Source organism: Pogona vitticeps, chromosome 13 (genome assembly GCF_051106095.1).
Source record: "Pogona vitticeps strain Pit_001003342236 chromosome 13, PviZW2.1, whole genome shotgun sequence".
NCBI classification, from domain to species: Eukaryota; Metazoa; Chordata; class Lepidosauria; order Squamata; family Agamidae; genus Pogona; species Pogona vitticeps.
In genome coordinates, this window is record NC_135795.1 from 9165162 (window position 1) to 9190155 (window position 24994).

The 24994-nt window shown below is 46.2% G+C and overlaps 1 protein-coding gene across 4 annotated transcripts in view; it reads left to right on the forward strand.

Moving 5' to 3' along the window:
• Window positions 1–19336, forward strand: part of ADAP1 (ArfGAP with dual PH domains 1) — a 47247-nt gene extending 27911 nt beyond the window's left edge. For all 4 annotated transcript variants that reach the window (XM_072982505.2, XM_072982506.2, XM_078381549.1 and 1 more), the window contains 7 exons: window positions 4186–4298; window positions 4646–4792; window positions 7329–7412; window positions 8424–8486; window positions 11563–11634; window positions 12999–13227; window positions 14405–19336. In XM_072982505.2, coding sequence (XP_072838606.2) covers window positions 4186–4298; window positions 4646–4792; window positions 7329–7412; window positions 8424–8486; window positions 11563–11634; window positions 12999–13227; window positions 14405–14433 — 737 coding nt within the window. In that variant the 3' untranslated portion in view covers window positions 14434–19336. The remainder of the gene's footprint in view (window positions 1–4185; window positions 4299–4645; window positions 4793–7328; window positions 7413–8423; window positions 8487–11562; window positions 11635–12998; window positions 13228–14404) is intronic.
• Window positions 19337–24994: the final 5658 nt, after the last annotated feature.

Consider the following 24994-nt stretch of genomic DNA (forward strand, 5'->3'; position numbering starts at 1 on the left):
AGAATACTACATGATTCTTGTTATTATGGGGTGGAGCAACAAGTTGTACTTCACCCCCCTGGGCTGAGCGAGTCTACAGTAGATCTTTTTATCTCGTTTGGCATTTGTAGGGTTAAAAAGATGCTCAGCAAAAAGGGGAAACTGAAAGTTACACAGTAGACAGGAGCTGCTGGTGCCAGAGAAAAAGGCAAGTGACCGCAGAACAAAGTCCAACGCCTTAACTCAACACTTCAACGGCTGGGGCACTAGGAAAGGCTCACGTCTCAGAAGTCCCTATGCAATATGTGCCCCCCTTTGCTGCTGCAATATGTCCCTTTCAAGGACCTGTAGGGTAAAGAGAAATACTTACTTGACTCTGTTTAGGTAAACTCCCCCCCCCCCCTTGCACTCTGGAATAGACTTCTTTTTCTCTCACTTTGCTTTGTTTACTAAACTTTACTGAAATATTATTACACTATTAGGATTAAGTGTGTGCGTGATTATGGAAGGGTGATTTTTTTAAAAAAAATGATTAATTAAGATATGTTTGCCCCACTTTTCTCCTTAAAAAGGTCCCGAGGCAGCTTTACAATATTAAAAAACCCTGGCACGGCAAATTATTACAAATTATATTAGAAAAGAATTAAGCAAATTGAAGATTAAAAACTGTTAGATCAAAGCAGCGCTAAAAATACCTTTTTTAAAAAATAGAAATAAAATTGTCTTAAGAACCCGCCTTGCCTGATTGTGGAAGGACAGCAAAGATGGGGCCAGGTTGGCTTCCAGTGGGAGGGAGTTCCAGAGTCTGAAAGCAGCCACAGAGAAGGCTGTCTCCTGAGTCCCCTACCAAATGCCCCTGTGAGGGTGGTAGGAAGGAGAGGAAGGCCTCTCCTGATGATCTTGACACTCGAGCAGGCTTATAAAGGGAAATGCGGTCCTTGAGATAGCTTGCACACAAGCCATTTAGGGCTTTGTAAGTGAAAATCACAGCCACGAAATTAAAAGATGGCTGCTTCTGGGGAGGAAAGCGATGACAAACCTTGACAACATCTTAAAAAGCAGAGATATCACCTTGCCAACAAAAGTCTGAATAGTCAAAGCTATGGTTTTTCCTGTAGTGATGTATGGAAGTGAGAACTGGACCATAAAGAAAGCTGACTGCTGAAGAATTGATGCCTTTGAATTGTGGTGCTGGAGGAGGATCTTGAGAGTCCCCTGGACTGCAAGGAGAACAAACCTATCAATTCTAAAGGAAATCAACCCTGAGTGCTCACTGGAAGGACAGATCCTGAAGCTGAGGCTCCAGTACTTTGGCCATCTAATGAGAAGAAAAGACTCCCTGGAAAAGACCCTGATGTTGGGAAAGTGTGACGGCAAGAGGAGAAGGGGACGACCGAGGATGAGATGCTTGGACAGTGTCTGCGAAGCAACCAGCATGAACCTGACACAACTCCGGGAGGCAGTAGAAGACAGGAGGGCCTGGCGTGCTCTGGTCCATGGGGTCACGAAGAGTCGGACACGACTAAACACTAAACAACGACAAAGTGAAAATCAGCACTTTGAATTGTAGTTTTGTATGAGCTACGTCACCGAAGCAACCAACCAACATGAATCTGGCCCAACTCTGGGAGGCAGTGGAAGACAGGAGGGCCTGGCGTGCTCCAGTCCATGGGGTCACGAAGAGTGGGACACGACTAAACAACTAAACAACAAAACAACAGGAGCTATAAATGCATAGGTCACACAATGCGGATGTTAGCATCTGCCTCCTCTGACTCATTTTTTCTGCTTCTCATTTTTTCACTTTTTGATGAGGTCATGCAAAAACCAAGCACCGGCCGCTGGCTTTTGTGCCATAATATGCCTAGGGAAGTCAGCCAGCTTTCTTCAATCACTGTGGTTCCTAACTCTGGGTAACCCAGAGGTTCTTGGACTACAACTCCCAGAAACCCCGTTCAGCACAGTGAGCGGTGAAGGCTTCTGGGAGTTGCAGACCAAGAACACCTGGTTGTCCCAAGGTTGGGAATCACCGATCTATCAGCAGTCAACATATTGGGTTTCCTTATCCCCAACATTTCTTAAGGTTTCCTCCTTCCTAGAAATGGATGGCCCCAAAAGGCCACTCACAGGACATAGCTAGGGATGGGCACGAATTGAAAAATGAATTGCAAAATTTGTCAAAAATCTCAAATTCGTTGATTCGTATTGTACGAATCCATGTCCTCAATGAATACGACTCAGTAGTTAGTGATTTTTGCTTTGTTGGCTTATAAAATGGCCCTGCAGGCAACTAGAGGCACTAAAATTGCAAAGAAGCTTCCCACAACTCTCCTCTACAAGCTCTCCCAGTTTGGTGAAGATCGGGTGGCCCCAAGCCAGCTGCTGAAAGGCCTTTTCCTGGGGAGACCCACTTTGTGGGTGTATCCCTTGGACGTCTGAAGCCCAATCTTCACCAAACTTGGCGAGATTGTATAGGAGAATCGGGGGAGCTTTTTGGTAATTTTGGTATCTCTAGCTGCCTGGGGGAAAAAACTTTCCCAGTGGGAGCTTTTTGTGGGTGCATAACTCAGATGTCCGGAACTCAAATATCATCAAACGTGGAGGGCTCATAGATTCTCTAGGGGCACCTTGAGTCAAGACCTTTCACTGGGTCGCTCGATGTCAATCAATGTCAAGCTGAGGGTTGCAGCATCCAGAATGCCAGCAAGGAATGAGGAAACGCTGAAAGGCAGGCATTGCGAGGGGAGATGGCTCACTTGGCTGGCTTTTTCCCTCCTATCGCATCCCCTTCCTTCTCCTCCTCCTCTTCTGTGTGAGTCAGAAGGAGCCCAGCAGGGTGGAGCAGCAGCATGGAAGGATAAGGGCCATCCCAGTTTTTAATGCATTCCTATGGGTTTTTTGGTTCTGTATAGCGACGATTCCACATAGCGATGATTTTTCCGGAACGGATTATCGTCGCTATGCGGGGCACCACTGTACATTGTCCTGTTGTTAGCATCTGTGAGATCAGGACAGAGGGCTGGGGTGCCACACCTGGCTCTGAGCACACAAGGAACTTACCTTTCATGCATTAAGCCTATGCGTTTCATGTGTCCTTCTGCTCAGGAAAGAGTGCTAGAAGTATATACCCTTGGTATAAGACGTGGAGTGGCCAGGTTTGTTCCCTTCTGGCAGAACATTTTTGCACCCTCTCTATATATGTGCTGGCGCTGCAGGTTAAACCACAGAAGCCTCTGTGCTGCAAGGTCAGAAGACCAGCCGTCGTAAGATCGAATCCATGTGATGGAGTGAGCTCCCATCGCTTGTCCCAGATCCTGCCAACCTAGCAGTTCGAAAGCATGTAAATGCGAATAGATGAATAGGTACCATCACGGTGGGAAGGTAATGGCATTCTGGCCACGTGACCATGGAAACTGTCTTCGGACAAACGGTCGCTCTACGGCTTGGAGACAAGGATGAACACCGCGCCCTGGAGTTGGACACGACTGGACAAATTGTCAAGGGGAATCTTTACCTATATATTAATTAATCAATTGTCTTATTTACAGGCTGCCTTTCTCTTGATAAGGGGACTCAAGCCAGCTCAACGTGTTAAAAAAACCGAATTAAAAACACAGTAAGACGAGCATTAAAAAAAAAAAAACTCAGCTAAACTATAAAACTGATTTAAATGCACCGAATAATTAACAACAGGTAAAATGTTAAAAATGACCTTGTAAAAAAATGGCATTCAGAGACTCTGTCCTGATTGTTAAAAGCCTGCCTGAAAAGGCAGGTCTTCAGCAGAAGGACAATATGTGGGGGCCCAGACTGACCTCCCGAGGGAGAGCCTTCCACCGAGAAGGTTGCCGGCTTTCATGTCCCCATCAACTGTGTCTCCATCAAAGCAGTACCAAGAAGGCTCATACAGGGAAATATGCCATGATAGCACCTTGGGTCAAAGATCCGGTCATCCACTCTAGATCTGCTCGTTAGAACTTCTTCTAGGCAAAGATGTCCCCGGAAACATTTTGACATTCGTTCCCTGTGCTTGCTTTGTCTAGAAGGTCAGAGCAACCAAGAAGAACTGGTTCCTTTTGCTCAAGGGATTGGGGGGGGGGTGTCACCTCCTTCTGGATAGAGAAGCCACCTGCTTTGCATTGTCCTTTCCAAAGGTCTAAGCTGTGCCATCAAGAAAAATGTGTATGTGTTGTTATTTCTCCCTAGGGTATCGGGAAGGATTCCTTTGGAAGAGAGGCCGCGACAACGGGCAGTTCTTGAGCAGAAAATTTGTCCTCTCCGAGCGGGAACGTGCCCTGAAATATTTCAACAAAAACGATGTAAGGACACGGGGGGGGGCAGAGTGGGCTGGTGGATGCCTTTTTTCTTCTTCTTGCAAAGCATGTGCTGCATAACGTAGCCGAGGGTCAGCGTGTCTGAGCTTGCTTATTCGCTGGGGAGTTGCTGTTACTTGCCTAGCATCCGTAGGGTGCAAGGCGTTGCACCAAACAGGAAAGCAAATCCCGGCCTTCAGGCATTTGTCATCTCAAACGGGGTGCAGAATTAAGAGGAGAGGCAGGGGAAGGAAGCTGATGGAGGCAGCGGGAGATTGCGCATTGGGCTCTATCCTTACGGATGTTGCTGCATCGTATACGTGTGTGCGTGTGTGTTTGTGTTTTCCCACCAGGCGAAAGAACCCAAAGCCATTATGAAGATAGAGCACTTAAACGCCACTTTCCAGCCGGCGAAAATTGGGAACCCGCACGGATTGCAGATCACGTACTTGAAAGACAACAGCACAAGAAACATCTTCGTTTACCATGAAGATGGCAAGGTGGGAGGTCTAAAGTAAGAACGGAGGCTGCTGTTGAGAGTCACGGTGCGAATGGGGGAAGGAGGGGAGGACCATGTGTATGCGCTGGCCACCCTCTGCTCTTCCAGTCTCTTGGTAGAAGGGGAAATGGAGGCATCTCCAACCTCCATGTTTTTTTAACAACTGGGGCGGAGAAACTATAGAATTCAGAGGAAGGATGTCAATTCTTGCTTATCCCGTCAACTCATGCAAGAATCTGAAGTGCAAACTGTTTTTTTTTCCCCCTTGCCTCTGAGATGGCGAGAAGTTTTCTCTTGATGAGTTTCCGCATAAGCAAGAATACTTTTTTCCCCCAGAAACGGCATAAAAAGCATGGTGGGATTACAGTTGGTGCTGCCGGGTTGGCTAGAGGTTTAAAAATCAGAAGTGCGCGATCGGTTGTTTGCCTCTTTCCGATCAATCAACGGGCTGTCCTGCGCTTCCCGTTCTGCACCCTAATGTGAAAGATCCCAGCTTTGCGCAGAGCAGTTTGCCCAAATCATGAATACAGTGATGAAAAAACACATTGCTCTCTTTCTTGGGCTGGAGGCGAGAACTCTCAACAGGCTGGTTCTGTGTATCAAGACAGCCTGTGGCATCACGCATCCCCCTTTAATCTAGAGGTTCTTCACAAGGCTAATAAAGAGCAGGGCTCAACTGCGGTCCCCCTGGAGTTATTCAGCACCAAAAGCAAAATTGGGCAAGTTCTAATGGGCTGCGGGCAGGGAAAGGTGGAAGATTTCAAGGGCCTTTTGGAAAGCTTCCAGATGAGACACTCCTGCTAGTCCTACAAACAATAGGCCATGGCTTCCTCTCTGAAGCTGGTTCATCTCTTCCTCTTTTCCTACTGCTTCCCACTTTTCTTTGTGTGGTCGTCTTTCCCCAGTTTGCCACTCGATAATTGTTCCTTCAGAGCCCCAGTTTTGGTCTGTAGGAGTCTTAAGCAGCTGCTGGAGATTCTGGGACCCCATCCAAGCTCATTCTGGGACCAGCAAGATGGGCGGTTCTGTGGACTCCTTGAAGATTAGCAAGACCTAAACTACCGTGTTTCCCCGAAAATAAGACAGGGTCTTCTATTAATTTTTCTCCAAAACCGCATTATTTTCAGGGGATGTTTTATTTTACAGCCATGTCTTCTTCTGGTTGCTGCACAAGGGTGGAGGGCGGGGTTTTCACTTGACGGGGGCTTATTTTTGGGGTAGGGCCTATATGACAAGCATCCTGAAAAATCCTACTAGGGCTTATTTTCGGGTTAGGTCTTATTTTTAGGGAAACAGGGTATGTGGTTTCAGGCTGAGTACTCTGAGAGCAATCTTTACATGTCCAAGGCCTCCCAAAGAAGTTACCATTTTTGCTACTATTTAAAAGTTACTCTTTCTTTTTCTTGTTTCTCAAGCGAAAATACTTAACATTTTTTAAATTCCAAAAATCCATCTGAATAGTATAAGTGGTTGGCAAACCTACAACATTTTCATCCTCATCTTAGACCTGCAGAGTTGGAAGGGATCTTATAGATCATCAAGTCCATCCTCTGACAAGGAGGCCCAGTGGGGGAATCGAACTCTCTACCTCTGGCTCTGCAGCCAGATGCCTTAAACCACTGAGCTCTCCTGCCACTCTGCAAAATTTCAGTTCAGTTTTTGTAATCATTCTGTGACAATGAGGATGATCTCCTACCGTTAAAATTAAATACACCAGAAACGCTGCAAAGTATTTGGAAAAGAGAAGAGTCACAATCCAGTGTTTAAGACAGGATTAAAACTGCCATCTTAGGTTAGGCATCCTTCAGTCTCGAAAGACTATGGTAGCGTGCTCTGTATGGAGGGCTTGGAACAGCACCTAGTGTAGCTGAGAAGGCCAATTCTAGAGTGACATCCCTTCCACACTGTCCGGCTCCCTGGTTTTGCTGCTTTTGTGACTTCCTCTTTGCCTCAGCCTGCTGGGCAAGGGTCTCTTCAAATTGGGAGAGGCCGTGATGCACCGCCTGCCTCCAGGCTGAACGCTCAGATGTCAGGTTTTCCCATCTGTTGAGGTCTGTTCCTAAGGCCTTCACAGCTGTGGTCTCCCTCTGGGGCGCTTTCCCTGTACTAATTCTCCATAGAGGAGATCTTTTGGAATCCGACCATCAGCCATTCTCGCGACGTGCCCGAGCCAACGTAGATGTCGCTGTTTCAGTAATGTGTTCATGCTGAAAATTCCAGCTCGTTCTAGGACTACTCTGTTTGGAACTTTGTCCTGCCAGGTGATGCCATCATCACCTTGCTTTATGGGGAGAATGCATGTCCCTGAATCCAGTGGGATTTACTTCTGAGTAAACATGTATAGAATGGTGCTGAAATACTAGCTCCGTATAGACCTGCAAATTGTAGCAAGGATGAAGGGTTATCTTGACCAAATCCATTCAAATTCAAATGAGACCAAAGTTCTTACAGGCAAACCTGGTTCAGGAGCGGATGGAAACCCAGGACCCCCCGTTTTGGTGTCTAGGTTTTTACCACCCTGTTCTTTCTCCTTTCAGGAAATGGTGGACTGGTTCAATGCCATCCGCGCTGCCCGATTCCACTACTTGCAGGTGGCGTTCCCTGGAGCGAGTGATATTGATGTGAGCGCCTGTTCCCTTCTCATCCCCCTCCATTCCTGCATTAATTGTCTTGTTATCAATACCCATGAGGGGTTTCCATACAGCTGGATCTGCAGTTGCTTTATAATGCAGTTCTGTTCAGGCCCCAAGACATTTCCTTGCCAGAGGTCAAAATCAGAATGGCTTCCCCTCCCATTCCATGTAGAAAAGACAAGCAAGATGTTCAGGGAATGCATATATCTGAGGGGTACCCTGTTTTCCCTCTTACTTGGGGATACATGCTTCAGCCCTCAGATGTGCAAAGTAACCCTGTGTTTGCCTTCCCAGACAAAGCACATTCAGTTCCAGATACATAGGTGAGAAAAATAATGTGCAGTGACAAACAGACATTCTTTTGCAGTTGAAGGAGCACCTCTTTTAAAAACGTACTAAGGGTATGGTTCAGTTTGATCCTTGGAGGGCCGGCTGAATCTTCATCACTGGCAATGGGATAATGTTGTTTACCACCAGTATCTGGTGGGGGAGTGAGTAGGATAGTTAGTTTAGCATGCAGGCTCTGTCTTTCTTCAGCCACCTCCCAATATGTGCTGTCTACGGTGCTAGTCCTGGCCTAAAGGGAGCGTTATCCACCAAATCAAACACCCAACCAGCATTTTTGGACCCTTGAGCATGGCTGATTCCCCCGTGCTTCTCTTGTGAGGAACAGAATGTTAAGTTAATATCAGAGTAACAGACATGAGATTTATTCACCCACACGCTGGTCCTATCAAGCGTTGAACTGAAGCCTCCGACGAAGGCATTCCGAACTGTTCCCAGAATTTGGAAAAGTACACTTTTAAGACCAAAATTTTCAGAACCCTTCAGTCAGCGGGCCTGCTTTTGGACAAAGAATCCAAAAAGCTAGGACATCAGGTGTACCCCAATATGTAACATTTCCAATGTACGTTTCTTCCCACGCTCCTGAAATCTAGCACTCATGTGCTGTGTTATTTCTCTTCCACTCCCTCCGCCCCTCTATTTTGACCTCTCCAGCTGGTACCGAAGCTTTCTAGGAACTACCTGAAGGAAGGTTATATGGAGAAAACGGGGCCAAAGGTAGGAGATGCTGGGTTCCCTGATTGTACAAAAAGCAAGCACGTTCTTTATGGTGCTGTGTATAAATTGTTGGGTGGGGAAACTCTCCCCCCCCCCAATATATCATAAAAAAACTTTGGAAAGCTGAAGAATTCATTTTGTCAAAAACGTTTTAACCCTGTCTCGGATTAACCTGGGTGCTTCTTGTCCTCTTTGTTATTTCTTGCTTGTCCACGAATTTTTGTTGCTCATGGCCCCCCACATGTCCTGCAATCTACTTTGGGTTCGCCTGTAAACTGGAAATAGACCGCTTGAACATTCCCATCATGTTAGCATTTTATGGCATGCCGACATTGTTTTGGGGCAGGGTCTAAAACGGGAAATGCGCTGCAGACAGAGATAAACGGCTGAGCGAATCCTTGATGAGCGGAAAAAAAATTAAAATGTAGTACACCCAAAGGGTCTAAGTGGATAACTAGAAAAATCATCATCTTGTGTGTGTGGAGTATATAAATTATGTGGTTTGCATCACCAGCAGGCAGGCGTGCTAGAAAAATCTTTAGAACGGATCGTTTTCTAACGCTGGTCCTTGACACAATCATGATGTGAAATAATAACGTATTTTTGTACCCACTAGACAGCTGAAAGCTTCTAATAGTTTGCCGTGGAAGGGGAGGGTGGAAGGAACAGCTGTTTGGGGGCTGAAGGACTGCAACAGGCTCGGACAAGGTCATAAAATGTCCCGTGTTGAAGTAAGCTTTTATAAGCTGGCAACTAAAGTACTCAACCATTGCGAGCAAAGAAACAGGCAGGCAAATGTCGACAACGTGGATTCTATGTGCTAAATTCCACAACCGGCCTCACCATTAGGCAAGTGGTGCAAGCTGGTATGATTTATCCCAGCCTTTTAAAAAAGGCCACAAAAAATGGGAGGGAGAGTTCAGTGTTTTCGTTTTGCTTTGGCAAAAGAGTGAACCACGAAGCAGCCCAGTACGTCAGGTTTTCTGGCCCGTGCTTCGTTTCGCGCCCATCTCGAATCATACGATCTCTGGGGTCTGAGACGTGGGAATTGTGTTCCATGAAAGTCCACACTGGAATAAAGCGGTTAGTTTTAAAAACGTTTGACTCGGTATTTTTGTTTTGTGTTCCTTGTGTGACGGGAACGGACTAGCAGGGAAAACTCGTGGAAAAATTATCCTGTTATAGTCCTTGTATTTACAGCCAGTTTCATGCATTTGCTGCCTGATTTCTTGGCTCTGAGACTGATAAATCTGCACGCACAGATCAGAAATAGCTGCATTTTTTCATGCTATATGTATGGAGGAGCAAATAAAAAGCACATTTTTTTTGCCCTAATTGTGTAGAAGCATCTGGTTGAATGTTGAAAGAAAGAAAAAAAAGTTGGTGTTCAACGTCCTCTGTTTGGATGCAGGATGATGTTCTTCGTTAGGGTGCCTGTGGACTCTAATCCTGGTTCTACTCGTGTCCTAGTTACAGCATCAACGATCTAGCCACATAGACAGACACAGGAGTGTTGACACTTCACTCTGTCAGTCCTAATTAAGAAGGCGCGCTGAGAAATTAATTATTTTCTTGTCCCTGCGAGCTCAGAGCATTTTAATCAAGCCATCCCATCTGCGTGCTTAGCCAATTCATTAGGTGCCAATTAAACAAGTCTAGAATTTGAACCAGGTTTTAAAAATTCATACTTTTCCTTTGGAAGGGAAAAAAAAAGACCGTGGGATGGTGGGCGGGATTCGAACGAGCTTAGCCGTATTGCAGACAATGTGGTAAAATCGCGTGCTCTTAATTTGGGCGTTGCATCTCAAAATGCCTCCCCCACCTCTTGGAAAAGAGTCACCCATGGCTTGCTTGAGGGATCCCCTTGGGGCCCCGGGGGGCCAGAAAGAATTCCAGACAGGTTCTCGAGGGGGCGGGGCATGATCTCAAACTGGGTGTGGCTAAAGACAAAAGGGTGGGGCCCAGAATACCGATGTATTTTAGGTTAAACTTTTTATTGCCACTAACTGAGGCAATAAAACTGCCAACATTTTTTGCTCGTTTTTTTTAAGAAGGATTAAAGTAAAGGTAAAGGTTCCCCTTGACAATTTTTCTCCAGTCATGTCCATCTCTAGGGAGCGGTGCTCATCCCCGCTTCCAGGCCATAGAGCCAGCGTTTGTCCAAAGACAATCTTCCGTGGTCACATGGACTTAGACATGGAACGCCGTTACCTTCCCACCGAGGTGGTACCTATTTATCTATTTGCATTTTTACATGCTTTCAAACGGCTAGGTTGGCGGGAGCTGGGACAAGCGACAGGAGCTCACTCCGTCACGTGGATTCGATCTTATGATGGCTGGTCTTCTGACCTTGCAGCACAGAGGCTTCTGTGGTTTAACCCGCAGCGCCCCCACGTCCCTGTAAGAAGGATTCAACTGGCTCAAATCCAGCTACGTCGGTGCTGCTGCATAAGCCTGATGACGTTGGCATATGTTGCTGTGTTTTGAAATCAAAACATGTCCCATCCTGTCCCCACCCCACCCCTCCCAAAAGGCTTCCTCGATACACCTGTCTTTGTGGGGAAGCCATTGGAGGGAGGGCGCAAGATGGAGGAAGCCTTTGGTTTCCAAAAACTACTGCCTCCACCAGTAAAATGATCCTGGGAACACTGATTTTTGATCATTAAAAGTCCGTCCACCTCTCTTGGCGTTTTGCATGGCTTCTTGGCAATGAAGGGGATTCCACAGGGGCCTCAGAGGGTGGGGAGAAGTCCAAAGTGTTTTAATTTCCTAAAAATCATTCCTAAAATTGACCTCATCAGCCTTACGCAGCTGTCAATGAGGTGACAGGATTTCAGCCACTATCTCTCAGGCGAAAGGCTCTGTTCTTACCTCTTTAGGCTCGCAAGTCTGTGCAAGGGATGTATGGAGAAATTCACCCTCTGTGTGTGTGTGTGTGTGTGTGTGTGTGTGTGTGTGTGTGTGTGTGTGTGTGTGTGTGTGTGCATTCGCATGTGCGCACACACTCAGAAAAGGGCTCATGTGTCATACAAACGTTTCCCTCATTCTTCCATCGTTTTTTTCCCTGATTCTTCAGCAAACCGAAGGCTTTAAGAAACGCTGGTTCACCATGGATGACCGGAGGCTGATGTACTTCAAAGATCCCCTAGTAAGATCTGTTTTCATTCTTGGTCTCAGAAAGGGCAGTGGTGGGATTTCTGTGTCAGTTAGACTGGACGGGCCTCTTGCGTGGAATGTATTTTTTAAAAGACCAATTTTTAAAATTGTTTATTTAATTTAATTACCTATTTTATTTGTTTTATTTGTTTGAAATAATAATTATAATCTCAGTGCCAAAGCCCAAACGGATCGTTTGTTATCACCCCAGTTACAAAACTAACTCTTCTCTTCATTGGTATTTAAACAATTAACTAAGTTGGTTACTTTTTGTTACTTAAAAAAAAGGAATACCATGTGATGGTGCCTGGCTTTAGACAACCTACTGAAGTAGTGAGGTTGCACCCTCTGTAACTATAAAAGTAACTAAAACTATTACAGTTACCTGGCAAAAGGGGTGAAGTTATCACTTGTGCTGCAAATGGAAATTATTTTACATTCGTTCTTAGGAAACAAATTAATTGCCAGTGACTCAGTGTTATGCCCAAGTTCTAACCAAGCCAAGGAGCTGAATTTGATCATTTCAAAATATTCTACTTTCTCAAAAGTTCTGCAGTAAATCATACAGGGATAACACAAGCATCAGTGCAGAATGATTAAGCTGACATTTCAGATGTAAATGATTGGGAGATTGAGGGAGCGGTATAAATACAAGCTGAGAGAACAGATTGGGTGGTGGAATAAATTACTGTTCAAAGTTGTGGTGTTTCCTTTTTGGGCTGTTTTTAACTCCCAGAAATCTGTTTCTGTCAAGGATGTCAGGAATGATGGTTACCTGTCAGTTGAAACATTAATAGCGAAGGATGTTGCATGTTGCACGTTGACTTCCTCTACTTTGAATCCAAGCCCGTTTGCTTGATTCTAATCCAAGTCTCCTAGGAATTGAGCTGATTTCCAAAACCAGTTATGTATCATTCAGAGAAAGAAAATGGAATCTAGACCTGATTCCAGGAGAGAGTCCCACTTGAATCAGTGGGATGAGTTGATCCATCATTCAGCTGTTGATTCAATGGTTCTACTCTAGTTGGGATGAATAATGCTCCTGTAGCAAGCGAGGTCTTGTACTTTGCTTTCTGTTGTTGTTGTTTAGTTGTTAAGTCATGTCCGACTCTTTGTGACCCCGTGGACCAGAGCACGCCAGGCCCTCCTGTCTTCCATTGCCTCCCAGAGTTGGGTCAAATTCCTGTTGGTCGCTTCGATGACCCTGTCCAGCCATCTCGTCCTCTGTCGTCCCCTTCTCCTCTTGCCTTCACACTTGCCCAACATTAAGGTCTTTTCCAGGGAGTCTTCTCTTCTCATCAGATGGCCAAAGTATTGGAGCCTCGGCTTCAGGATCTGTCCTTGCTCTCTGTACAGGATGCTTTTGCCCGGGGGGAAGTCTTCATTGGAAGCAAAGAAAACAGCTACAAGGTCTTAGAAGGTCTCCCGCCCTCCATCCAAGGGAATCACTGGCAGCACGGAATAACCATCGTGACGCCCGATCGGAAGTTTCTTTTTGCCTGCGAGACGGAGAGCGATCGGATGGAGTGGATTGCAGCTTTCCAGCAAGTTATCAGCCGGCCGATGTTGCCACAGGAATATGCAGGTGAGAGTTGCGAAGCCAACGGTCTTGAGGAGGGATGATGGTTCGTTGGTGGACTTGGCAAATCCAGCCCCCGTCATCAGCTCCTAAAAAGGAATACCAGAGACCTGAAAGGAGAAACTCTCATTCTCCATTTATGGGATGGATTAGGGTCATTGTTAACTATTTCATGATCTGTATGTGGTATTTGGTACTGCAGCTGCTCTGAGTCACATATTTCTGCCTCTCCCTCGGTAACTAGCTAGATGTATAGAATTATAGAATCATAAAATCACAGAACAATGGAGTTGGAAGGGGCCTACAAGGCCATCGAGTCCAACCCCTTGCTCAAGGCAGGGAGCCAAATCAAAGCGGATCTGACAGGTGGTTGCTCAATTTTCTCTTGAAAGTCTCCAGCGTTGGAGCGCTCACCACTTCCTCAGGTCCATTGTTGTACTGCTCTAACAGTTAAAAAGTTTTTTCTGATACATCTTAAATCTGTGTACAGTGGTGCCTCGCTTGACGAGGATAATCCGTTCCAGCGAAATTGCTGTAGAGCAAAATCCTCGTCAAACGAAATAAAAAAGCCCATTGAAATGCATTGAAAACCGGTTCAATGCGTTCCAATGGGCGAAATACCTCAGCGTCCAGCAAAGATCCTCCATAGGGCGGCCATTTTCCGATGCCTGTGCAGCAAAAAATCTGTCCTGAACACAGCGGGGAGTCATTTTGAACAGCCGGCGGCCATTTTGAAACCCCGACGGTCAGCTGTTTTGATCGTCATAATGCAAAGAATCAGTTCCCAAAGCAGGGAACCAATCGTTGCAAAGTGGATTTTGCCCATTAAAACATTGTCATGAAGTGGATTCGTCTTCAAGCAGGGTAATCATTAAGCGGGGCACCACCGTACCTTGAGCCCATTATTATGTGTCCGGTACTCTGGGATGATCGAGAACAGATCCTGCCCGTCCTCTGAAGGAATGCATTTCAAGTATTTGAAGAGTGCCATCCAATCTCCCCTCCGTCTTCTTTTCTGAAGGCTAAACATTGAACATGCTTAGTTCTTTCAGTCTTTCTGAACAGGCGTGTAATTTCCCCTTAAGCAGGCTAGCTTTTAATCCATTCAGTAATAAAGGATTTCAACCATTATTTTACGCATAACATAATTCCATTTTGTTTTGTCTTGTTTTCTCCCTCCCAGTGGAAGCCCATTTCAAACACAAGCCGTAGTGAAGTGGAATCTGGAACCTGGGAAGCGAGAATCTGTTTACAAGACACAAAAGACCTTGTTTGTTACCAGTGATGAAATTTCAGTGAATCACATTGGACCGCAAGAGGGGAGGGAGGTGCTAACTACCGAGTCACTTGCCAAGGATTAAGGCCTCGCAATGCCAAAATAGACATTTTTAGAAGCGTTGAATTCCATCAGCCGGAGAAGCCTTGGGCTCTCTGGGACGGTCACCATGCCGGAGGGAGGGAGGGGGGAATGTTGCCTTTGAACAAGTTGATTCCGTGCCTTTTACTCCATCGTGTAAGGAATGTAACTTGGAGGCCAGGAGATTGAGAACTGTTCTCCTGCAAGATGAACTCCGGCTCCTTTTCTCCATGTATTTGACTAACCGGTAAGGTGAGTGCTCTCTCTCTCTCTCTCATCCAGAAGTCATTTTCTCAACACTTCAAACATCTTCAGCGACCAAGACTACATTTTTAGAAGATGGCAGCCGTTCTCTGGACAGAATCTTGAAAACGCCCATGGAGGGAAGTCCTTGGTTCATTGTAGATCTTCACTCTGTTTGGCTCGACAAGAAGAAAGCAATATGAGGCCGAAAGGGTGTCATGCATTGTGCTGAAGCTTCAGGAGAAGACCAGCTTCTTCTGGCTATCGTATCCCATGAGAGTTATCCATCAGTACCACTGTTTCCCTGGCCATTAATGTCCATGATTTTCACTAACTCGCCTCTGATCTTCTCATGGTGCCTCAAGAGCTGAGGGAGAAGGTCTGTGCCTCTAGGACGAATAGATGGCCTTCTTTGTGATGTTCGGGCATTAGGGACTGGTCAAAGAAGATGCCCAAGGGAGAGGTTTATGCTAAACTTTATTATAACCAAGGGTGGTTCTGGGTTAGGTTTGGGCAAACTCTGGCTGGCAAACCGAAGAACTCTTCCCATAAGTAGGAAAAGGGATCATCCTATGCTACAAGCAAGGCAGTGCCTTGCTCTGTAAATTTTGGGGAAAGTGAATGCATTTATACATCAGTCATGATCTCCCCAAATCCAGAATTGAGCTGCCCTGTTCACTAGCTGCCAAGGGTGAGAGCACAAGACTGGGAGCACAAGCAAGGTGCACGTTTATCCGTGGTCTCTTCCTGGTAGAACATGTTTCCTAAAAATCCGTCCATGCATTTCCATGTCATGTTATCACATTGCTATGAAGTCAGATTAGAGCGAAGAGCAGGGTTCCTGATCGTGCTCTGAACTGTGGCAAGTCAAAAATCAAAACCCGGGCTTGGCAAAGTGACCTTTCTGGAACGGATTTGGAGGGTTGCACTGCCAAAGGTCACGGGGTTGACTCCCCCCCCCCTGGGGCTTTCTGAGCAACAAGGACCCCTCCAGTTCTATCCAGGCTTTGCTGTGCCCCTAGGGGCAGCCCTCACAGTATCTAGGAGGGAAATTGACTTTCCCAGGAACAATAAATGGTTACAAGCGGCGCATGTTGTAATGCAAAGTATTTGAGGGCGGGTTGGTCTTGAATGGGCCATCGAGGGCCATTAACTTTATAAAAAGCCTGCCTGCTGATGGTTGGTAAGCACCAACCCAGTGGCCGGTAGGTTTGGACTCTCCTTATGGGACAAGGAGGCAAACCGGGGGGGGGCGGGAGCTGTTGGAATGCACACCTCCACATCCTGATTTGGAAGGTAATGATTCGTTGCCCGTCCACAGGAGGGAGAATGCTAAAACAAATGGTCTAGTGCTTCTTGTACACTGGACTGAATGGCAGTGCATTGGAACTTACCAGTAAACCAGACTATTCGCCATTTCTATAGGTGTTGGGAAAGTGAAGAGAGATCTTGCGTGTGTGTGGGAAGACACCCACAAGGACTTATGAGCAAAGCCAGGGTCATGACCCTTAAAGTTCTTTTTTGCGGCATTAAATTGCAACATGGGAAGCCATGTCGTCCCAATAGCTCGCTGTTCTGAGAAAACGGTGGGAAGTGAGTCACCAAATCACATATACGGAGAGGGGAATTTTCTTATAAGTTCACTTTCAGGAATAGAGGGGCACTTTCAAAAATGCATGTAGCCCATTGGACCGATGGCGGCTGAATTCTGAAGCCCTGATATTTTTATTTTATGCATCCCCTTTATCTGTTGGTGCATTACTTCATGCTGCTAACTTGCTCAGCTTTCTAGGGCGAGCGCTGTGGAAATTGAGTCCATGGAGCGGGCCCGGCCCTCCTAAGGTCCTCATCCAATGCTTGGAGTTCTCCGGAGGGTTACATCCCCTTTCCCATGACATCTGTGATGTGAGGACTTTCCTCTTGGGAAGTGCTTTGCCTCATTACTGTGGCATCTATGCCCTGGATACGCTGTCTAGGGAAGGTGTTTTTGAGCAGGGTGGAAAATTCACCAGTGGCCCATTGGGGGAATAATATGCCTTGGGAATGGGTGAAAATGGGTACATTGGTGTTTTAAAGTCATCTCATACAGTTTGGGAAACTCAGAGCTTCTCCCCTTTGCTCTGTGATGTCTCTCTCTGCTGCCTACCAGCCAGGGAGAGTCGTACACCCAGAGAAGCAGAAAGACCCCCCCCCCCGAGTCTTAAACTGGTGTCCTGTGATGTAATGACCGTCGCTGCTGACACTAAGTAAACCTGATGGGCCAAGCTATCACCAGGGATTTTCCTGTTCAGGGCATTGCTGCCCTGCTAGTTAGGCTTGCGCCAAGTGAGAGTAGCCAACAGGAGGAGCGGAGATAGAAAACAGGGAGGAAAACCCAGGGTTTGAGAACTCAACAACCACATGTGTTCTGCACAAAACCTGTCTGTTTTGTGTATCCCTCTACCTGGGAGGGAACAGCTGGAGGTTGTCATGGGACTTCCAAATTTCTTGCACTGCAACCCCCAGAATTCACTCGAAATATGCACAGTGAACACTATTTGCCTCTGAAGAAGGAGGAGATGACTGGGAGAGGCTACATTTTGGTGCCGCTGCAAGGGATTATAGGACTGGTAGTCTCTCCACCTATTAGGCTCTCTAAAAGGTACCTCTCAGAAAGGCTACCAGTGTTGTACAGTGGTGCCTTGCTTAACGGGTGCCCCGTTTAACGATGAAATCGCATAGCGATGAAGATTTTTGCGATCGCAAAAGCGATCGCATTGCAATGTTTTAAATGGGAAAAATCACTTTGCGATGACCGGTTCGCTATTTCGTTTACCGATTATCACATAGCGATGATTTTCCAACAGCTGATCGACGGTTCCAAAATGGCCGTCGGGTTAAAAAAATGGCTGCCCGCTGTGTTTTCGCGCAGTTTCCTCACTTACCGGGCAGTGAGGATTTTCGCTTAAAGGTGAGTTTTAAGCCCATAGGAATGCAATAAACGGGTTTTAATGCATTCCTATGGGCTTTTTTATTTTCGCATAGCGACGAAATCGCTTTGCAGCGATTTTTGCTGCACGGATTATCGTCGCTATGCGGGGCACCACTGTAATCCCTTGCAGTTCCCCTGGAGCCTAGCCACTCCCAGTCATTTCTTTCTTCTTCAGAGGCAAATGGCGGTCATTCAAGAGGCTTATGGAGGCCCAATGTGTGTGAGTGATGGAAACTGCCTTTGTGGACTTAAGATTCATTGGCTCCAACTCCCTGAATTCTGGCTGGGGGAATTTATGGTTAAATCTGGGCAGCTCACGATGCCGTAAATCCAGATGTCCTATGCCTCGCTGGAGGAACATCTGTCCAGCCTTGCGTTTGTGTACCTCCTAAATTTTGGCACCTTGGATAAAAAAACTCCGTTGCCCTGCCCTGCACTGCCAAAGCCCCTGGATCAAGGAAGAGACTCACCCCTCTATAAGTGGAATCCCACGGACCATAACATTAATGTATCTTGTTCATAAAAGTGACGCAGAACGCATCTGAAAGATGTTCAGAAGTAGCTTTGTCAAGAATGAGCCCTTCCCCTTGTCGGGGATACCTGATTCCTGGCCTTTCTCACTTAAAAAAAAAAAAAGCACCCCTGGAAGTCTTCAGTGATTCTGCTGTTGTAAAAGAGACCTGTCTTTGCAGCTAAAGGTGTGATCCGGCAGAGAAATGGCTCGTATATTGGACTGCTTGTGGCATGGCAAACTGTTTTTTGGCGACCACACGACATCCAGGATAGGACAAACCTTCCTAACTCAACTCCATGCCTTGTACCGGACCTTTTTAATCCAACGGTGGGGCTCTCTTTTTTAATTGAAGCGAGCCGGAGCGACTCCTATGTGCACGGAAGGGTTGCGTTAAGGGAGATCTCTCCCAGAGAAACTACGCTTTCCAGCTTGATTAGATCCTTTCTCACCAAAGGATCACACCCCTCTGTCTTTATTATCCCTCTCGCCCTCTCATCCCATTTGCTCTGTCGGCAGGATGGTTAAATATTCCTGCCTTATCCTTTTTCCAAGGCGCTCCTGTCCTTCTGGTGGCATCCGTACTAGACTTTCTATTTATACGAACGGATCCAGCAGGGCAGAAGTGTCACTAGCTTTTATTCTTCGCTGACTTCTGCTTGTAGGGTCATTTGTTGGTGCTCCGTATCCCAGCTCCTCCTGAATTATACGCCGCCTTGGTCCCTCTGCAGGCTTCATGTGTCATCTTCACTTGGACATTCCCACGTTATCTACCGAATGACCTTTCCTGATTGATCCGTGATGGTACCAGGGTTGTAGGTAACAAATGCCCTCAGTTTTCCTTTTTCTTCAACAGGGCGGGCCACTTTAAAAGAGAGATGCTGTGAGTCAAAGAGACCTCAGATGCTTTTCGTAACCAAGGCCATGTTTGTAAGATCAATTCCCTCTTGTCTGTCGGACACATTTGTTAAGTCGCTGGTAAGCAAACTGTAGTACTAAGCATCATCTGCGCCAATAAATTATCGTCCTGACAGCCTCTGGTCCTCATTGTGACACAATGTGATTTTGTGGCATGTATAGTGTAATGCGACTCAGTTCCATAAACATCCAAGAGTAGGAAATGATTTTTTAAATAAAAAATTTAATGTAAAAATGAAAATGGGAAACATCCTTATGCCCCAGGCGATGTGCTTTCAAAATGGGAAGAAGGAGGATGAAGAGAGACCTTCTAGCTACTCATGCAGAGATGCAACGGACAACCTCCTTGAAGTACAACTCGTGCCTTGCCGGCAGAATGTCCCACCCTGAAACAGAGGGGGACGAAGAGATGGAAGATCCGGAAGATCATGCAGGAGTACACCAAGGCCCCCTCCTCGGAGAGGAACAAATGTTGGACTAAGCAGCCTTCCTGGGAAGAAGAATGAATAGGCGAGACAATCCCATGAGATCCTGCAGCTCCCTCCTGCCCAGTAACTAATGCAGAGACCCTTCTCCCTGGCCTCTCCTTTCCCGAGACAGTTGACTGAAAAGCCACAAGGCATAGCAGATCCTAGGAGGAAGAGCAGCCTTCGTGATGCTGCCTGCATTAGTGGGAGAGAAGTGGATTTCCTAGAAACTGTACTTGGTTGCAAGCTATAACGCAAAGGATTTGAGGGTGTTTTGGTCTCGAAGGGGCAATTAAGAGCCATTAACTTGACAAAAAGCCTGCTCCTTGGTTATGGGCCCATACCGATTCAGTTGCCTGCATTTTTGAGTCTCCTTGTGGCAATGGTTCCCTGCCAGAGGTTCTTGGACTTAAACTCCCAGGAGTCTTCGCCACTAGATGTGCTGGCCAGGATTTCTGGGAGTTGTAGTTCAAGAACATCTGGGGATTCAAGATTAGGAACCTGTGCCTTGGGCGGTGCATGTGGTTATGGAGCCCGGAAACAATCCTTTGCAAAAAGAGGTAACCTACACGTAACCATAGTTCTTCGAGCGGTCCTCTGTGAATGCACACAAACGGGTTGATCTTTGCCTGCGCTGGACGTCTTGGGAGATTCTAGAGCTAAAATTAACAATTTAGTGGGATGATCCCCCGTGGGGCACATGCGCCTCCCACCCAAGATTCCCCTCAGTTCCTTTTTTTCTGCTGCCCTGGTTACACTCCCACTTCTCTTTTTCCCAGCCTAAGAGCCGCGCTGAAGTGCACACAGCTCTCCTATTTCAAAGACCTTTCAAGGGAAGGAGAATTTTAAAAAGCAAAGACTGCATTTAATCCCACTCTGTAGGTTTTCTCATAGTCCGGCCACGGTCTGCTGCAGAGCTGACCGTGGGACTTTTCTCGGGGCAAAAAAGCACACCGGGGCAGGTTGATTCCTCACTCCTGCCGTGCTTTCTTGGGGGGGTCAAGAAGCTCTCACAACATGCAAAATCCCGCTGGCTGGAAGGTTTCACAACATGTGTCTCATTTCGCAAAACCCTCGCATGTTGCCCAGGAAGCGTTTCCCAACTTCTATGAGTGAGAGTTGTGTGTGTGTGTGGGGGGTTTTGACAAGTGCTCTTTAGAGCAAAGCCTTATCCATGGACGATACTTCTACTGCCAAAATACGGCCACCAGATTTCAAGGAGCTAGTCCTCAAACTGAACAAGGCCAAAATCTGGGAGAACGGAGTGCGGCCACAGGACTCTTCTAGAAGATTATGGAGTGTGGAGGGACTGGTCTGCTTTTCAGGACATGCACCTGGCGGATAGCCTCTGGGCATCGCCGGTCTGGATTGATGATGGAGCACAAAAGGATTCAGAGAAAACAGGGAGACGGATTTGAAAGGCCTTTAATGCAAACTTTCTGGGGGAAAAATATGCAGGGAACGGGTTAGGTTTTTAGCTTAGAGAAGAGAGGATTACAGAGGGAGGGGGGGTGCATTGTGGACAGTTTTGAAGTATTTAATAGTGTTTAAAAGAAAAAGGGAAATTATTAGCCTTGATCATCAAGAACAGGAGATTAAAAAGGCCTGGTTTTATACAGGGCAATATCAATTTAGGTTAAACAGCAGGAATGCCATCCTCACTGCTAACTCTCCTAAAAGAGGCTGTGAATAACGTTGCCTGGCAAAATGAAGCTGCTTTATGTGCAGGCAGACTATAGCAGGACCTCCAATGTTTCTGGGGGGGGGGTCGGTTCCAAGCCCCCATTCCTGCAAGGATGCTGAAAAAACACCACCTATAGTGAACACGTCTAATGCTATATAAACCATTGTCTGTGGCTCTCTCTAGTGGCCAGTTCTGGTAACTTCACCTTTAGAAATATATTTTTCTCAGGTGTTTCTTTCAGTATTTTTAATATTTAATATTTTTAGACCGTAGATAAACGAATCAGTGGATACCGATCTCACAAATATGGTCCCATCTAGTCTTGTACCGTTAGCTCTGACCAGATGCAGTCCCTCCAAGGTTGCAGGATGGGTTATATGCCTCCATTACCTGGAGATGCTGGGATTGAACTTTTGTGCACAAAGCAAGTGTTCCGGTATCTAAGCTTTGACTTCTGGAGAATTCTGGGAGTTCTAGTCCAAAGCCATGAATTGGCACACCTCTGGCAAAAGGGCTCCTGAATGGGCACGGGGCAGGGTGGGAAGGTAGACAGGGATTCTTTAATACATGTATGGGGAATGTGGAGCCCTCCAGGAGTTCCTGGACTACAACTCCCATTATCCTATGTTCTGGGCTTCACCAATGTTGCTCTGTGGCTTTGTGTTAGCTCCTGCAATTTAGAGGCCCTGGTTTCCTCTCAGCTCTGCCCTGAACTCTTTAGAAATCAATTGGGGGGGGGGGGGAAGGCATTTAAAGACTTAATTCTTATCCAGCTTGTGTGGAGACACTTCCACAGCACCTTTGGATGAAACATGATTTGCAATTGTCAGACCATGAAGTTGATTTTAAGTGGAAGAGCAAGTCACCTCGTCAGGAGATCTTAATGCAAGCAATCCCACTCTTTACAGCTGTTGCGCCGGGAGAAGGCCTGCCTTAAAAGAGCCGCTGGGCGTATTGGTCTCATGTAGGTTCAATGTTTAGAACAAACATGAAAGGACTTGGAAGTCTCTTAGAAGATATTGAAGCATCTCCTGACAGGCTCCAGGAGTCCACGAATGCTCTACACACACAGGGGCTTCTCCTATAGACACTCCAAAAATCCTTCATTTTATTGGAAGTTGGCAATCCAATTGTACCACAAAAATAGCCAAGTTCTCCATTTCCATGGGAGGAGAAGGTATAACCCATTTCAGATGGAGGAGCACAGAGGATCAAGAGAAACGGCATGAACTGATCCGTATCTACTTATCCAAGTGCTGTCCAATCTTGATTGAGTCCTCAGTCCATCAAATCTTTCTCTTCAACCAGGACATGATCCTTTTAAAAGAAGGAGGCTCAAACTATCCAAGAATGATAAAGCATATTGTGAAAAGGATGCTGGAGGATACCCATATTTTTGGAGCAATTACCAAAGGGGATAAGAAATGCAGGATTGTTTTCTAACACAATGTATTAGATGTATGTAACACAATACATCTAATACAGTGGTGTCCAACCTTGGCCCTCCAGATGTTCTTGGACTTCATCTCCCAGAAATCCTGGCCAGCAGAGGTGGTGATGAAGGCTTCTGGGAGTTGAAGTCCAAGAACATCTGGAGGGCCAAGTTTGGACACCACTGATCTAACATGATGTATTTGCCACCATCATTGCCATGTGCTGTCAAGTCAATTTGTTTCTCCTTTCCTTATCCTGGGATGCCCTGGGACGGTGCAGCTGTCCCAAGACCACCCAGGCTGGCCAGGAGACACAGTGGGGAATCAAACTCCCAAAAACCTAAATCATTGAGCTATCCAGTCAGTTATTTGCCGTAGCGGATTCAAATAGTAAAAATAAAAAAAGCACACATTCTTGACACACTTAAATCATCTCTTTTTTCCTCCACTAATTTTTTTTAGGCATCAGCACCACCTAGTGATAAAAAAACAAGATAGGAAAAAAGATGCCCATATGACAATTTCTCAAGCTCGGATGAAGATCTGGATTTGGCTGGACTGTGGGCGGTTCTGCTACATGTGATTTTCCCCCCTTTTTCTAAAAAATAAAAATAAAAAACACAGCAAGCTGTTAAATGTCAGCAAACGAGGTGGTAGAAAGAGAGGGGGGAATGGATTTTCACCAACCCAAGAAGAATCAAATCGGTTACAGAATTCTACTGAGGGGGGAGAACCTATACAAAAACAATCCAAGCATTTTTACGTGAGGAAAACACTTCACTTCCCAAAATGCTTTTTCGTTTTCCAAGGAGGCTTATATAAGACAGGTACATAGGTAGCTATGAGGTGTGCACTGCGCAGCTTTATAACCTTTAACACAATGGAGGATCCATAGGGAGATGAATAGGGGCAAGATAGAACTGCTGGACAGACCTCAGGGGCTGAGGTCTCTGGCTGCGGAGCCAGAAGGTCGGGGGTTCGATTCCCCCACGAGGCGTCCTCGACGGGGGCTGGACTGGGATGATCCGTACGGTCCCTTCCAGTTCTAAGGTTATTATTTTTTTAATATTATTCAAAAATATCAGAAACAGTCAATCAAAATTATATTTTAAAAATTGACTGGTATTATACAACAGAGACACGTTTTAGCCAAAAAAACCCTAAGTAAGCATCTGTTAAATATCAGCCCGGTATATATGCTGTTCCTAATATTGCTGTTTTTGGTAGCTCTGATGGTGTGATTTCTGAGATCTGCAACTGCTTATAATACTGTCTGAAATTTCTTCTTGTTGTTTTCTCTTGGCAAAACGTTCGTTCTCCTCTTATTAAAACATTTAAAAATGTTCTGGGAACTCTGTCACAACAGAAACAACAATAATTGCATCGCCCTCGTGTCTGATGGCGACCCCTTTCAATGCTTTCTAGTTATAGACTACTCTGAAGAGGTTTCCCTTGCCCTTCCACCCGGGGAGCCCTGGAACTGCACAGCTTCCTCAAAGTCACACAGGTTGGCTTCCCTCCAGGTAGGCCTCGCGGGAGACTCTGGCTCCGCAACCACAGTGGTGCCTCACTCGATGAGGATAATTGGTTCCGTTGAAATCGCTGTTAAGCGAAATCCTCATCAAGCAAAACGAAAAAGCCCATTGAAAGGCATTGAAACCGGTTCAATGCGTTCCAATGGGCTAAATACCTCAGCGTCCGGCGAAGATCCTCCATAGAGGCGGCCGTTTTCTGGTGCCTGTAAAGCGAGGAATCTGTCCTAAAACAAAGTGGGGAGCCATTTTGCACAGCGGGCACCCATTTTAGAGCCGCCGATCAGCTGTTTAAAAATCGTCGTCTAGCGAAAAATCGGTTCCCGAAGCAGGGAACCGATCATCGTCAAGTGAAATTTCCCTATCTAAACATGGTTTTGTGATCGCAAAAGTGATCGCAAAAACTTCATTGTCAAGCGGTTTTGTCGTTTAACGAGGTAATTGTTAAGCGAGGCACCACTGTAGGTACCCATATAGACACTAAAAAATGAGACACCAGCACTTTCAGGCTTACAATCAGGTGTGTGTGTGTGTGTGTGTGTGTGTTTGTGTGTGTGTGCACGCGCGTGTGTGTGCATGCATGTGTGCATTCAAGGTATGTGAGATATTTAAGGAATGGTTTTACTAGTTCTGAGAGGGATGTGGTGGCGCTGCAGG